The sequence below is a fragment of the Hypomesus nipponensis genome, chromosome 18, assembly GCF_054491055.1.
Source record: "Hypomesus nipponensis isolate SF chromosome 18, ASM5449105v1, whole genome shotgun sequence".
Taxonomy (NCBI): Eukaryota; Metazoa; Chordata; class Actinopteri; order Osmeriformes; family Osmeridae; genus Hypomesus; species Hypomesus nipponensis.
This window is the reverse complement of record NC_140378.1, coordinates 6,137,386-6,153,432: the sequence shown is the minus strand read 5'-3', so window position 1 is coordinate 6,153,432 and position 16,047 is coordinate 6,137,386. Positions and strand designations below refer to the sequence as shown.

Below are 16,047 nucleotides of genomic sequence, written 5' to 3'. Positions count from 1 at the left end.
TGCTTCCTTTCACCTTTCACTATATGAAAATGTACTATGTTGACTGCAGAAAGTTATCAAAGTACGCAGATGCAGCTCATCCATCTGTGAGGTTGACATGTTGGCTTATGAGGATCCAAAGAGGGGGCCAGTGCTTGTTTGTGTTCATGTCCACAAGCTGGTGGACATGTGACAGGTCACCCTAGGAATGCAGGTCCTCACACTCACTTGGACAAGATTGTCTTTAATGCACATGTTTCTAGAAGGATTTTATTAACTGCAACTACGACACAATGGTTCACAAACATTATGGTATGTATGTACAGTACACAGAAAGATGCATGTTCCCTATGATACACACATCTCTAAGACTACTTCAACCCTCAGAAACAACTCACACCCGATAAACCACAATGATTCTCTTAGCAAAGTTATAATGTGCACCTTCTTCTCTTAATATTACTACATACGGTGCAATGATATACTTACAAGTTTAACAATATAATAATCACATACGTTTCACTTAAGCTAAAGTCAGACAGAAGGGGGGGTGAGGCTATAGTACATGTTTAAAGTGGTGGCCTCTAATTGAGGGACTTGCCATAGGTGCTGACCAGGCAGGGAAGGTTTGACATTTACTCGTTCAAGAGATGTTATGAGACTGTGACAATGATAACGACATCCCATCCATACACTATCAGGTCAGATAAGACACTGGGGGACCCATGAACACACTGATGAGATCCTGAGACGCTGTGAAGACCAGACCTGGGATATTAGTGGGTGTGGATCTGGGGTGTGTTTAGGAAGGTGTAGTGTTCTAGAAGGTTCCGTAATCAGTCACGAACAAAGCTGATTGTGATACCACTTGGTAGAGAGGCCTGTAGATCTGCTCATCTGACTGTCTGAACATTCTCTTACCCTGCAACCTCCTGAACACACCCCTGGACCTGGTTTCAACTCGAGCCAATCTTGAAGGTCTGCCGTTCACTACCTTAGGAAGGGATGCTTTTTCTCTATCCTGATTGGCTGATCAGGATCCCGAAAGAGAATACACAGCAGGACCTTGGGTAACGTGACAGGCCTTCACTGATTGGCTATAGCCTTGGTGACCACATATCGGATTGGCTAACCTTGGTAGAATGTTTAATTGTGACTATGAGGACCAGGCGTGTGTGAGTCATGGTTGAGATCACATGACACTGTTACTTACTGAGTGTTGTGTGACATGTCTGTCATGAGTCGATGTCACAGAGAAGGTTCAAATGCAGTTTGGGCTCAATGGTTCATCATATTGGACAGTGTCCTGTACCTGCTGCTCTCTATTCAAATCATCTACTCAACATGGGGTTGTGTTTTGAGGAAAGGATGATGCAGCAACTTCTGAGTTGACTCCATACGAGAGGTAGTAGGTACACGGTTACACATGTATGGCATGACATCATGTTCATGATGATCATGTGATCTCAGCTGTTGGCATAGCTCCAAAGACTCTGATAGCGTGTCACCTGACTTACAGTCAACGCTGAGTAGGCGGCTCTGTCTGTGTGATGACATCAGAGATGAGACAGCAGGGGGGATAAAGACTGAGAATAACAACTATTATGATAATAATAATAATAATAATACTATTATGACCGTAACTCTACAGACCAACCTTCTATTTGACACCACAGAGATGAGACTGCAGTGTGGTTTAGACCCAGGTTCTATGTATATGTTATACTGTACATTGAACCTGGGTATAGACTAACGGCTGTTTCCCCTGATGACATCACAGAAATGAGACCGCTGGTGAAGTTTATGCCAGTTTATAGCTAGTCATCAGGACACATGCAAAGATTTATGCTATGGCTAGTTAGCTGAGCAACATGCAGAGAGTGAGAAACCTTGTTATAAGCTGGCATAACATTTGAAAGATATGTGGCAGGGCCGTATGTATGAAAGCGCCATATCATCTTTGCAATGCCGTATAATGCCACAATAGAAGGCCGTGTACATACACAGAAACAGTGGCGGTCGAGACCTCTTCTAGAGTTGACTATTTACACTGTGAGTTCTAATCCCAGGGGGGGAAGTGTTTGTGTGTGTTTTCTTAGTGTGTGTGTGTGTGTGTGTGTGTAAGTAGTGGGAACTACAGGGCTGTGTGTGGTGCTGGCGGGGCTGTGAGATGAGGAGGGGGCATGCAGGTCCAGGGAGAGGGTGCAGGTCCTCCAGTACAGTGGCAGGTCATCTGAGGAGCAGAAGGAGAGAAACACTGAGACATCCACAGACCTGTTGGACAGGGACATGGCTGCAGTGGTGTGTGTATGTGTGTGTGTGTGTGTTTGATTTACCATGGCATTAACTTGCTGCGGTCTCCTGCTGAATGATGTACAGTCTGTTAGGATCGTCCACCTCGCTGCCACAGTGTGCATCACTTCTGCAAACACAAACACTTTAATATAGGGTCTTCAACGACACAAACACTTTAATACAGGGTATTCAACCAAACAAATCCATCTGACATATCATTTGACAACAGGATTCACTTTTGATACGGTGTCTTCAACCTAAATCACTCATACAGAAGTACTAACTTGTCATCAGCTCACCTGTTGTCATTGATATCTCTGGCATTTCCTGTTGATAAAGAAAACAAGAACAGCTCAATTAAAACACATGTATGGGTGTGGGTGTGTGTGGTGTGTGAGTGTGAGTATGTGTGCTGAGCCACTTACCATTGTCTATGTTGAGTGGGTAGGATTCCAGTATGTCTGTGGGTCTGGCTGCTCTGTAGCCCAGTGCCGTGGAAACTCTGCTCAACACAGAACAAACACAACCCATTTAACCTTTCACCCCTCTGGCTTCTTCTGGAATACATCCACTGATGCATCTATCACACACAGGGTCTAGAGTCACATGAACACAAGTCAAAGAGCTCCCCCTCTCCCACACCCTTCACCTCACTCCTGACAGTCTAACCCAGACGAGGTGGGTAGAGGTGGTGGGGCTGGGGACCATGGAGGTGTCGTGTGTGTATATATATATATATTATATATCTATATGATGTAACTGCAGGACTAACGTGTTGGTCTGGACGGAGCTGGGTACAGGGGAGGAGGGCTGGCCTGACAGGGAGCTCTGGAAGAGGGCGTTGCTGTAGGTGTTGGAGGGCTCGCTGGGGCGCGTGTAGAAGGGGTTGGTGGGAGAGCAGACTGGAAGCTGCTTCGGTCTCACGGGCTTAGCTGAGGAGTACAGTCGGGTTCATTCATACAGGAGTATCATCACGCTACACAATACCAGTGACAAACACACAGTTAGGAGATTAACAGAAGTAATAATATATAATGATAATATGAATCCTATATACAGACGTTTTTGATTATTAACTCTACCGAGTGGAAGTTTTGTCTGTTAGCCAAATCCATAAATCCATTCCGGTGTGACCACATGTTGTCTACAACCGGCCACATCAATCATTTCTCTTGTATAAAGACCTACCATGGCCCTGGACCTACCGATCTGTGCGGCATGTGGGCGCCTCAGCGCGTTCTTGGCCCTCATGGCGTCCTTGATGCGGTCGACCTCCTGCTGGTAGCGCCGGCGGTCGATCATGGCGCCCTCCTTGGCGTCCCTCAGTGCCGTCTCCAGGGCCTTAACTCTCTCAGCAGTAGACCGCAGACGCTTCTCCAGCTTTGGAAGCTCACAACGCAGATCTGCATTGTCACGAACCAGCTAGAGAGAGGCAGAGGGAAGACAGAGAGGAACAGACAGACATACAGATGGACAGACAAATAAGCAAGCCGATAGAGTGGAGAGGTGGGGAGAGGAGAGGAGAGGAGAGAAAAAGAGACACGGGTAACCAGAGAGAGAGAGGAGAGGTACGAGGAGAAATAAGTGGAAAAATAAGTCAACAGAAGTGAGGAGAGGTGAGGACAGAACAGACCAACAGTTAAACAGATAGAGAGGAAAAGAGAGGAACAGACCGAACAGAGAAAGGAGTAAGCGCGCGCACCGCAGAGTTAGAGGGAGTTAGGCTCCTGTCTTTCCCTCTCACACCTCCACATCTCCCCTGTCAGTGTTCTGCCCAGGTGCCCCTTGGTCTGTGTTCTTACCTGTTTGTGAACCTTTGTAAGTTGGTCCAGGTTATTCTCAAGAAAGGAAATCTTCTGTTTCTGGGTGCAAGACCCCCCACTGTCATCAGGCTCCATTTCGGAACTCTGCAGAAGAGAGAGAGAGAGAGAGAGAGAGAGAGAGAGAGAGAGAGAGAGAGAGAGAGAGAGAGAGAGAGAGAGAGAGAGAGAGAGAGAGAGAGAGAGAGAGAGAGAGAGAGAGAGAGAGAGAGAGAGAGAGAGAGAAAGGGGAGATGAAAAAGAAAGATAAAGACTCCGAAACAAGTAGTCAGGGCTCCTGGTTACAATATGTGTTTTTCACTTCTGTCTCTATTTAACTAACTTTTTTAACCCTCGACGTGAGGTCTTGAACGAACAGCTTGCGCAGGTTGTGGAGGGTCTGGAGCTCGCGGGCCTGAGAGAGAGAGAGAGAGAGAGAGGGGGGGAGAGAGAGAGAGAGAGATGGAGTGATGAGAGAGATGAGTGATTGGAAAAGGGAGGTTATATATGATTAGAATCCGAATCAGATCATGAAGAGAGAGGGGGGGAGAGAGAGAGAGAGAGATGGAGTGATGAGAGAGATGAGTGATTGGAAAAGGGAGGTTATATATGATTAGAATCCGAATCAGATCATGAAGTTTACACAAACAAGGTATTTACTATGGCAGGAAGGTGCATTGGATAAACATAAAGAAGAAGGTGAAGGTGTGGGGGGGGTGATGACAAACCCGAGGAAGTGACAGAGCATGGGCAGTGTAGATGTTCTGTCTCACTTACTGTTTGATACATCTTCATCAAGTCATGCACAGAGTCGATTAAGTCAAGGAAGTTGTATTTGCTTGCGCATGTAGCAAGGAGACAAGGTATGGTGGTACACAGTTGTCTGCTGACCAGTCTCCATGCGAGACCATTTATACAACACAGTAGGCTAACCAGTTGGCTTACTTAGTACAGATAGCTAAGCATGTTTATGGGTAAGGGTCAGCCTGTGTCAGCCTGTTTACGTAAGCCTGGTGTTACCTAGAGTTCATTTTGGGGGGTTCCCCTTTGTGCACGCAAGGAATGCTGATTCATTTATGCAGAATAAATACAGAATAAAGGTTTACATCCTTAATTTCTCTGACACTCACCACAGTCTCCTCCAGACCTTTGAGGTCCTGTTTGGTCTGCTCATGACGCTCATGGAGAAAGCTGACAGGAAGAGGAAACGCATCAGCAGAATAACCGCAATACAGGAGACGTGTTGACTTTATGATCAGGTGTACTGTCGTGATGAACACATGTCTAACACTCGTCTATCCTAGCTCTTCTCTAACCCATCCCAGGGGGGAGGGGGGGTGGGGGTTGAAGGGGGCCGGGTACTCACGACAGTTCCTCCAGACGCTCGCTCTTGGTGTTGTCCTGGCTCTTCAGACGGTCAAAGTCGGCGCGCACCTGGGCCAGCTCCACCTCCAGCTTCAGGTTACGACTGGAGAAGGGATGGGCAGGTGAGAACGTTAGAGAGATTCCAATAGAGAGGGTGGAAAAGACAGACAGACAGAAGCGGGGAGAGGAACAGGAACAGTTTAATAACACAGAGAGATGGAAGAAGGCATGTGTATGTCTGTGTAGAGAGAGAGGGTGTCCACTGACTCAGTGAGGTCATCGATGACCCTCTGCTTCTCGTTGATCTCGTCGCGCAGGCGCGCCAGCTGCTTGTGGTGGAGGCCACGGTGGGTCTCCCCCTGCTGGCGAGACTTCTCCTGCTCCAACACAGCACAAACCCCCATCAGGACCTCAGGCCATCCAGACAGGCCCGTCTCTATACCATTGGAAGCAGACTTGATGGATCTAATGACTACACCAAAGGTGGCTAAAGCTCATGTTCACCTTGACGTTTCCATCCTCCATCTCGCCCTTCTCCCCATCCTTCTCCTCGATCAGAGAGTTATCTGGTGAAGAGAGAAAGAGAGAGAGAGAGAGAGAGAGAGAGAGAGAGAGAGAGAGAGAGAGAGAGAGAGAGAGAGAGGGAAGCAAGAGTGAACGAGAAAGACATTTGTAAAATGTTGTGTTTGTGTGAGTAAACTACGTATCTGTATATATATATATATGTGTGTGCGTGTGTGCGCATGTGTGTATAACCTGGGTCCTGCAGCTTGGCCAGCTCCTCGCTGAGGGAGTCGTGGCTCTCCTCCAGCAGCCTCTTCTTCTGCTCCACAGCCTGCATGTACTCCGTCAGGGAGCGGATCTTGGCCTCATGCTGCGCACACACACACACACACACACACCGTCATGAGCAGGAGGACCTCCCCCCTCAGGTCCACTGTAACGCACACACGCGCGCAGGGGAGACGTACTCTGACCTGGGAGATGAGGAGCTGGCAGGAGGACAGCTCTCTGCCGGTCTCCTCCATCTTGCGGTGGCACTCGAGCTGCAGGTTCTCCAGCTGCCTGCAGCGCTTCACCATGGACTTCACCTCCGACTTGATCTTGGAGATGTAGAGACGGGCCACGGTGAACTCCTCCTCGATCGCCCCGCTGATCTCCACCGGCTGGCAAGGAGAGAGAGGGAGAGACACTCCATAACCCAGTCACACTCACACACATACATAGAGACACACACACACACATAGAGACACACACACGCTCACCAGCTTGATCTCCCCGTTTCCCACTATGGCGCTGAACTCGCTCAGGTCCCTCATCAGACCATTCAGGACGTCAGCGATGCGCTTCCTCTGCTGACCACTCACTTCCTGCATGTGAGACAACTCCGCCTCCAGCTCCATCAGGCTGGCCTATCACATCCCAGATGAAGGGAGGACAGAGAGTGCGGGGGAGGAACAAGTACAGAGATATTATATTCCTCTCTCCCAGCCCTTCAATCTTCTGACAGCTTGGCAGAGTCTAACGGACACGAACGCTCAGCCAATTTGCTCCAGCCAATCATCTTCCACTCCATCAATTCCAATCTGTACACCCGCTCTCCTTCTCCTCCATCCACCCATCCATACACCTCCGTTAGACCCACCATCTTCTGGGCCAGCTGGTCAGCCAGCAGCTGGTTCTGCAGGCCCTTCTCCTCCACCTCCTGGCTCTTCTGGTCGTAGTTGATGGCCAGCTCCTCCAGGGCCTGCAGCACCTCCTTCACCTCCGCCTTGGCACAGTCACTCTCCACCTGCAGACGGCCCAGCTCCGCCTGCACCTTGTCTCCGTCCCCGCGGGAGGACGCCAGCAGCTGGGGGAGGGACACACACACACACACATATTCAGTTATCGTGTTTATGTACAAAACCTGGATCGAAGCACAGGCTCTGATGTGTGCTCTGTGCTCTGTGCTGTGTGCTGTGTGCTGTGTGCTCTGTGCTGTGTGCTGTGTGCTCTGTGCTGTGTGCTCTGTGCTGTGTGCTCTGTGCTCTGTGCTGTGTGCTGTGTGCTGTGTGCTCTGTGCTGTGTGCTGTGTGCTCTGTGCTGTGTGCTCTGTGCTCTGTGCTGTGTGCTCTGTGCTGTGTGCTCTGTGCTGTGTGCTCTGTGCTCTGTGCTGTGTGCTCTGTGCTGTGTGCTGTGTGCTGTGTGCTGTGTGCTGTGTGCTGTGTGCTGTGTGCTGTGTGCTCTGTGCTGTGTGCTGTGTGCTCTGTGCTCTGTGCTCTGTGCTCTGTGCTGTGTGCTCTGTGCTCTGTGCTGTGTGCTGTGTGCTGTGTGCTGTGTGCTGTGTGCTCTGTGCTCTGTGCTGTGTGCTGTGTGCTCTGTGCTCTGTGCTCTGTGCTCTGTGCTCTGTGCTCTGTGCTCTGTGCTGTGTGCTCTGTGCTGTGTGCTCTGTGCTCTGTGCTGTGTGCTCTGTGCTGTGTGCTGTGTGCTGTGTGCTGTGTGCTGTGTGCTCTGTGCTCTGTGCTGTGTGCTGTGTGCTCTGTGCTCTGTGCTCTGTGCTCTGTGCTCTGTGCTCTGTGCTCTGTGCTCTGTGCTGTGTGCTGGTTGGAGGCCCACAGGGTGTGCCCAGGTGTGTTCTCACCTCATCCTGGTCCATCATCTGCTCCTTCAGCTTCTCAACCAGCTGGCACTGCAGGTTGATCTCATCATCCTGGAGAGGGAGAGAGTGAGGGAGAGAGAGAGAGAGAGAGAGAGAGAGAGAGAGAGAGAGAGAAAGGGAGGAACAGTGATCATTATTGTAGCTTCAAGGATCCACTTTACCAGATTTCAGCTAGAATCAGAATTCTGAATTTCTGAAAAGGAAACACAGAAAAACTGTACATGTGTGTTATGTGTGTGTATGTGCATGTCCAGACCCTGACCTTGTCGTCCAGCTGCTTGTACAGCTTGCGTATCTCCTCCTCGTACTTCTGCCGCTCCTCCTCTGAGATGCGCACCACGATGGAGGAGGTCCCGTTGTCCAGCAGAGGGCGCTCCTCCACAGTCTCCATACGCACCACCACATCGGCCACGGTCTGCTCCGTCTCTGGGACATCCTCCCCTGGGGAGAGGAGGGGAGGAGGGGGCAGAGGAGGGGAGGGAAGAGGAGAAGAGAGGATAGGAAGGGGAGGGAGGAGGAGATGAGGGAAGAGGGAAACCAGAGAAAGTAGATGCGGAGGGAGAGAAGGAGAAAAAAGGAAAATTTGATGTATATCGAATCATGAGTCATCAGTTATTGTCTCCCCCGGAGGGTTAATTAGGATGTGCTGATGGTGGGCATCTTCTATCTCAATCCCAGCCCGGAGGGTAACAGTACCGGAAGATTGAATTGAGTTTCACTGTACTAGGTGGTGTTCCTACTGAACTACTTATGTTATGAACGTGAGACGTGAGTAAAACAAGCTGTAGTGGTATGTCCCTCATCAGTCTCAGCCTCATGTCTACTTCATGCTAACACCTAGCCTTCAGCTCGGCCAGCTAAGCCAGTCTCACCATTGCGCCAGCGGTTGAGTTCAGCCTCCAGCCTCAGGATGGTCTCCTTCATGGTCTTGTTCTTCTCCTTCTCCTTTTCGTACTTCTTCTTCCACTGCTCAGCAGTCAGCTCCAGGTTGATGGAGGCAGTGTTCCTGATGGTCTTGGCCCTGGAGGAGAGAACCAGCTGGGTTACTGGCGGACAGGCACATGGATGGATGGATGGTTGGATTGATGGATGGATATTTGGATGGATGAATGGATGGACAGATGGATGAAGGAACAGAGGAAAGAATTGGGGCTACGTGTCCTGGCTTTTTCGAAATATTGAGTCAGTCGAAATGAGATGTTATCAGGCTATTGTGTTGTTGTGCAATGCTGTTTTGTAGAGTTCAGTAACTGCTGTTGTGTAGAGTTCACTAGCTGCTGTTGTGTAGAGTTCACTAGCTGCTGTTGTGTAGAGTTCACTAGCTGCTGTTGTGTAGAGTTCACTAGCTGCTGTTGTGTAGAGTTCACTAGCTGCTGTTGTGTAGAGTTCACTAGCTGCTGTTGTGTAGAGTTCACTAGCTGCTGTTGTGTAGAGTTCACTAGCTGCTGTTGTGTAGAGTTCACTAGCTGCTGTTGTGTAGAGTTCACTAGCTGCTGTTGTTGTTACCGTTGTCCGAACATGAGCGTGGACTTAGTCTCAGCATCGTTGTAGGATGAAGGGGAACAGCAGATGAACATGGTGGTCCTGCAGTTCCCCCCGAGGGAGTCCTGAAGGATACGAGTCATCTTGCTGTCCCTGTATGGGACATGGGTCTTCTACAAAACAGAGAGGGAGAGAAGAGAGAACGAGAAAGAGGAGAAGAGAGAGAGAGACAGAGAAGTCAGACTACCACAGTAAAACTCAAACCTGGTGTGCTCACGATCCAATAGTTTGTGTTCACACCCAGCATGTGTCATTTGCACTTGGAGCTACATTAACACAGAGTGCATTTGAAGTATGAGATACTCTTAATACACATTTGACTCAGTTTTACTATCAGCATGGGGTCAAACTGGCAGCGTCCAACTAATGTAAAGATGCAGAGAGTTAGTTGGCATTACATGCCAGAGTATGGGGAGCTGGCATCAGTAGGATGGCTTGGAGTGGAGAGGAAGTGTGGGTTGGCATGGCGACAATTTATTGGATTTAAGCTTTCATTAGCAGATCATTGGGAGGGCTTGGCTGTGATTGGCTGACCAGATATTGGCAGACATTGTCTGGCTTCGTGTAGGCAGAGGGTCAGGTGTAGGCTGGATGGTGTGATACATGAAGATCTAGATAAAAGCAGGCAAGAAGCAGGAACTAATTTATCTGTTATCATTGCGTCATCTAGGTGTGTGGTCGTGTCAGAAGGCTGTGATCTGGCGGAGGTGACTCACCGTGCCCTCTGCCAGGGCGGAGATGACATTGCCCAGGGCGGACAGAGACTTGTTAATGTTCTTGGCCTCATCCAGGACTGATCCTGCCGCACCGGTCTTACTGACCTGAGAGAGGGAGAGAGAGATAGAGAGATTTATGGGTTGTGCGTGGCTGGTTGTGGGTTTGTGTGTTAGGTGCACGCATCAACATCCTTCCAGACGTGTGTGTAGGGTGACGGTGTGTGTAGGGTGACGGTGTGTTTGTGTGTGTGTCACCTTCTCGCTGCCAGCCAGGTCCACCAGGTAGAGTTTCCCACACAGCTTCTGCTCCGTCTCCACGTGCTCCTGCTTGATGTTGATCAGGAAGATGCTGTGACTGCGGGAGCTGTGCTCATTCATGTCTGACAGGCGCAGGTAGGAGAGAGGAAACATGCACAGGCATTATTTCAGTCCTGTTTCGTTTGTTTCTTGCCAGTGAAAGGGCAAACACTTGAGTTCATGTTGCATAAATAGCCCATTGGGGGGAAAAACATCTTTCTGTAACGCTTTTGTCGATGAGGAGAATCTGCTGCGACGTCTGACTCTTTCCTTTTTCACCAACCTCGTCCCCCTCCTTGATCCCCCTCTTTCTCCCCCCACATTCTGAGGGCTCTGGATCCTGGCCTGGTCTACTGTTACTTTCCTGGTCACATGATCTGTTTATGTGGTTCTGAATCTGCACAGCCCAGACTATTGGTCTGCTGTCTTTGCTCTACAGTGACTCAGCATCCAAACTGTTTTTTACGAATGTATTGGCAGCATGTCATTTTATGCCAGTCTGGATTGGCATTTTTATTAGTCAACCTGATTATTGGGTATGCATCAACGATCTGCTGTCGAGGCAACCCTACAATGCTTATAACCCTACAAGGAACTTATACCGTGACTCCTGGATGACTAAGATGATGCTCATGGATGACGTGACCACACTGATGAGTGCATCACTCTATGTACAGAGAGTTATATAAGCCTGAAGAAGTCATGTGACTCTGCCTGTCTCTTCACAGCTCACTGGGCCCACAACCCTAGTGGCAGCAGAGAGAGGGAAGACCTGGGTCTGGATCTCATCCTGCTCAGGAGGAGGCACTGATGACCGACTGGACTCACAGGCAGGCAGACTTACTGGTCACGGCCACATGGCGGTTGGACTTGCCCTCGTCAATGACGTCCATGACCTCATCAGGGCTGGAGACGAAGCGCTCGGTGCAGCCCTACATCACCAGAACCGGGAAGAGGAGGAGGAGGAAGAGGAGGAGGGAGAGGGGGGAGGAGGAGGAGGAGGGAGAGGGAGGAGGAGGATGGAGAGGGGGAGGATGGGAGAAAATGGTAGGAGAGGAAATGGATGTCATAACAAAGGGTTCATATGTGATTCAGGCAGATGTGGATAGCTTCAAACCAACCTTCACATACGGAACCCTATTCTTGTCTTCGTGGACCGCCAAGTTGGTCTTCGTCACTGGAAAATTGTCGGACAAGAAATTCATTATTGATTTGATTATTCTCTCATCAAATGGGTTTTCCGCAGGTGTAATCTGTGTGACACAGAAAGTGTGAACATACCGTCCAGGAGGTCACGAATCTTATCCATGTAGATCTCAAAGTAGGAGACCTGTGTAATGTAGAGAGGGAAAAATGTATACAGACTGTTAGCCCCAGGACATGGAACACAGGAAGGAGAATTACACCAGCAGGGTTATAATCAACGTGATCATGTATTCATATACTGATATATTCTCTTAATGTGTTATCGGGTTCTAATGGGGCCAGTATGATGAGGTGGCAGCAAGCCTTCCCTATGACTCACACCAGATACCTTCATAATGATGACTCATAAGAACAAGAACATCCTCATCTTTGTCTCTGTGTGGTGTCCGATATGCTGTTTATGTAGTATTTATGATGGATTGAATGTGTTTTAATACCTGTCTACAAACTAATTTCCCCTAGTGGGATAAATTAAATGGACTTGACTTGACCAATATTCCTCTTCATCTCTATCTGTACTTCCTCTTTGTTAAATGTTTCCTTTTCTCTCTGCTAAACCACTGACCTTGATATGGAACTCAAGGTTCTCATCCATGGCAAAGATGTGGTTGAAGATATCTTCAGCGATCCTGGGGATGATACCCATCTGGTTGGGATCATGCAGCTTCCCCTGGAGATGCAAACACACACACACACGCACGCACACACGAACACACGCGCACACACACGCATATTATAAAACGGATCATTTTAGGGCTGTCAACTTTCGATCTTCCAGACATGTTACACATGAGCAGCTAAACCTTCTGTTCGTGAGGGGGTTACCTCCATGGTGTGGGTTTTCCCGGAGGCGGTCTGTCCATATGCGAAGATAGTCCCATTGTACCCTCCCAGCACATCTGTAGAGGACAGAGGAGGTGAGGGAGTTCGGCAACCCATAATATCCACCCAGCAACATGATACAACGTACAGGCCACAGACATAATCATCTGGTTTTGTTTTCATCCATTTCGAAGCAAGTAGCAACAGAGATACAACGAGGACTGCATACAACGGATCAAATGTACAATCAAAGCATATCCAACTAAAGTTACCCTTGACGATCTGCTTGGCGCAGGTGTTGTAGACCTGCTCCTGGGTGGTGTTGGTGGGAAACACCCGGTCGAACATATAGGACTTCCCCTGTTCCACAACAACATCACATCACATACCACTGTCAATGTGGAGAGGTACTGTGGGACAGTATGGTCAGAAAAACACAGCGTGACTAAAACAATGGTAAAGACATTAGATATACAACATACCGATGGAAGAAAGATGATATATATTTGTTTTGGATTAATTACTGTAAATTTACCTGTGCTAGAGAGAACCAGAATACAATCAATGTGAGAAAGGAAACAGCCACTGAGGACAAATGGAGGTTTGGGGAGAGAGAGAGAGAGAGAGAGAGAGAGAGAGAGAGAGAGAGAGAGAGAGAGAGAGACAGACAGAGAGAGAGAGAGAGAGAGAGAGAGAGAGAGGGGGGGGGAGGGGAAGGGCTGACTGGAGAACATCTCCAATCAATATCCAGTCAAGAAGCAAACCTAAAACAGCTGACATGAGGTTGAGTGAGTCTACATGGTTTCAGCTTGTACGGTCTAAATGAGAGCCAGAACTAAACAGTCATGACAATAAGTCTAACAATATACCCACATAGACTTGTTTCTAAACAGTCTGTGATCTTGAATGCAGCACTGTACTGGATGGCCTTCCGTCATGTTAGCTACAGGAAATGATGATGTCATCCCATTGGGCTGTCAATGAGTGAAGTGAGTGATGCTCGTGGAGCAGAGGGGGTTGCTGGACTGGCTGCAAGTGCCAGCAGGTTTGAAGGGTAGCACAAGGGTAGCACAACATTAGCACTGGAGAACACTCAACTCATGGTTGGCATTACATCCTCCCACTGCAATTTAATGTCCCTGACGCTAGAAAATAGGGTTTCAGGAATGATAGCCATCAGAGACTGACCAATACAGAGGGGCTCATTATGACAATCTTCTACATCATCATCTCCATGGTGAAGTGGCTGTTCTCTAGAGAGCAGCTGTCAGACAGGTGGGGTGGAAGCAGGGAGAGCAGACAGATCTGGTGAGTTCTGGGTTGTCTAAGAGTTATTGATCGACTCTACCTCTGAGCCATTAGAGGTCGGGTTCTCTGAAGCCTACTGGCAGGGGGTCTGACTTGATCGAGGGTTGGGCTCATAAGGGCTTGGACAAAGGAGGATTGGCTTTAGAAAGGTCCAGAACATTCCAGGTGCTCCCCTGCCCTCTGCCTCTATGGCACTGCCTACTAGCCTGCCTCTCATCCCGTCTCTGTGCTCTCTGTCTCTCTAGCCTGCCTCTCATCCTGTCTCTGTGCTCTCTGCCTCTCTAGCCTGCCTCTCATCCTGTCTCTGTGCTCTCTGCCTCTCTAGCCTGCCTCTCATCCTGTCTCTGTGCTCTCTGCCTCTCTAGCCTGCCTCTCATCCTGTCTCTGTGCTCTCTGCCTCTCTAGCCTGCCTCTCATCCTGTCTCTGTGCTCTCTGCCTCTCTAGCCTGCCTCTCATGCTGTCTCTGTGGTCCTGCTTCTCTAGCCTGCCTCACTGGTCCTCCACTTACCTTAACCTCTCACTCACATCACCCCTGGTCACCATGCACCCCCCTGTACCAGAGTACACATAGCTCTGTAGGGGGGTGGACAGAGCTAATCCTAACTTGCCACCCTCTGACAGGCATTCAGGTACAATGTCATATTGCGACCACAAATATAATAGCCTAATTGGAAGGGCTAGAGATCCTGGCTCGGGATCCAAAGACTGACAGATGATTTACAGCTGAGTTTGGATGCAGTGGGCTGCAGGCATGTTTATAGTGCTACTAAAGACACGCTCACTGAACATGGTCAGCCCCTATTTTAACCAAAAGCACAGTGAAAATGGCTTCGCCATAATAACACCGATAGAAAATTCTTCACTGTCGAAGAATTCTGCATCCCCAGTAGCCTATGTAGCCTAACCTGTTCCGCGGCTGTGCATGCGGGCCTGGTCTACGCATCTCACAACACAACGCATATAACATGCTAAAACGACCTTGATCCAAAATAAAGCATAATCAATGCTCCAGAAATACCAGATTAGTCATTTCTACACATTGACAATATTTTCTAATCAGTTGAAACATAACCATGGAGAGTTTATTTATTTATTGATCAGAGTATTTTATAAACAAAGCGTCTTACCCCAACTGAAACGGTGTCATCTCCAAGGAATTTGGGGATGAATTGATCTCCACGCAGTATTTCGGATTGATTCAGAGGGCGAAAGCGACAGAGCACTTTTATGTTACACTCTGTAGGAGCATCGGCCATTGCGCAAATTCAACTGATGTGCTGGTGAAAGGCTTGTGGAGAATCTGGCAGGCCCAGTCGAGCGTCAAATAAGTAACGGAAATGCAAACTGCGTCCTTTCTCGATATGCTTTAAATGGAGATGCTTGAAAAAACCGCAGCCTGATTCCCGGCTGAAATATCTTATTTTTACGTTACAATTGTTCGTTGAGCTTGCCGCAGAACAGGTCCGTTATGAATGGAAATCTAAATAAAATCGCGTTGGGATAGGCTACATATTTAACGCAACACTCTGTATTGCTCCGTAATACCTCCGTAAAATTTCAGTTTGTCAATATTTCCTCGGTATGCGCGATGTTGTCTTGTTTTCGTCTGATGGTGGGTAGGGCCGCTTGAAGGTGAGATGCTGTTATGAGGACGAGTGAGGTAACTTCGCGTCTATGTCGACTGCTCTGCTCAGTGCTGTGTGGAGCGAAGGGCGTGGTCTGTCTCTGTTCCTTTAAAGCGGTACCCTTCCTCAGCATCCACAAGCCGGATGTAGCAGCATCATCTTGGAGCAACAGGCCTTGGCGTCAGTGGAATAAAATCGTTAACTACAGCTGGTCACTGACGTTACATACTGATGTAATTAATGTGCGTTAGGAAGCACAATTATATAATTATATATATATATATATATATATATATATATATATATTCATTTGTGTTGTTGTGGGCTGTAATACATGTAGCTACATCTTTTGTAAGTAAATAAGACTTGAACGGTCAAATAATCCCAGATAGGAAGTTTCTGGAGATAGAGATCAGCTATTGCATGCTGTCTACTGTGCTGAGCCCAGAAT

General features: G+C 48.5%; 1 protein-coding gene across 1 annotated transcript; it reads right to left on the bottom strand.

Annotated features, from left to right (window-relative positions):
• Positions 1-235: 235 nt before the first annotated feature.
• Positions 236-15,575, bottom strand: LOC146251725 (kinesin heavy chain-like). The gene is made up of 29 exons (XM_084680781.1): positions 15,099-15,575; positions 12,935-13,022; positions 12,666-12,739; positions 12,406-12,510; positions 11,916-11,964; positions 11,756-11,811; positions 11,479-11,566; positions 10,593-10,717; positions 10,338-10,442; positions 9,586-9,734; positions 8,952-9,100; positions 8,342-8,520; positions 8,062-8,130; positions 7,084-7,290; positions 6,704-6,850; positions 6,416-6,604; positions 6,195-6,312; positions 5,943-6,004; positions 5,706-5,815; positions 5,440-5,541; positions 5,204-5,264; positions 4,417-4,488; positions 4,077-4,181; positions 3,480-3,696; positions 3,047-3,206; positions 2,700-2,776; positions 2,574-2,601; positions 2,316-2,401; positions 236-2,212 (listed from the first exon to the last, which is right to left on the bottom strand). The coding sequence occupies exons 1-28, from the start codon at positions 15,225-15,227 to the stop codon at positions 2,323-2,325; spliced, it is 3,099 nt and encodes a 1,032-aa protein (XP_084536907.1). The 5' UTR covers positions 15,228-15,575; the 3' UTR covers positions 236-2,212; positions 2,316-2,322.
• Between the last annotated feature and the right edge of the window lie 472 nt (positions 15,576-16,047).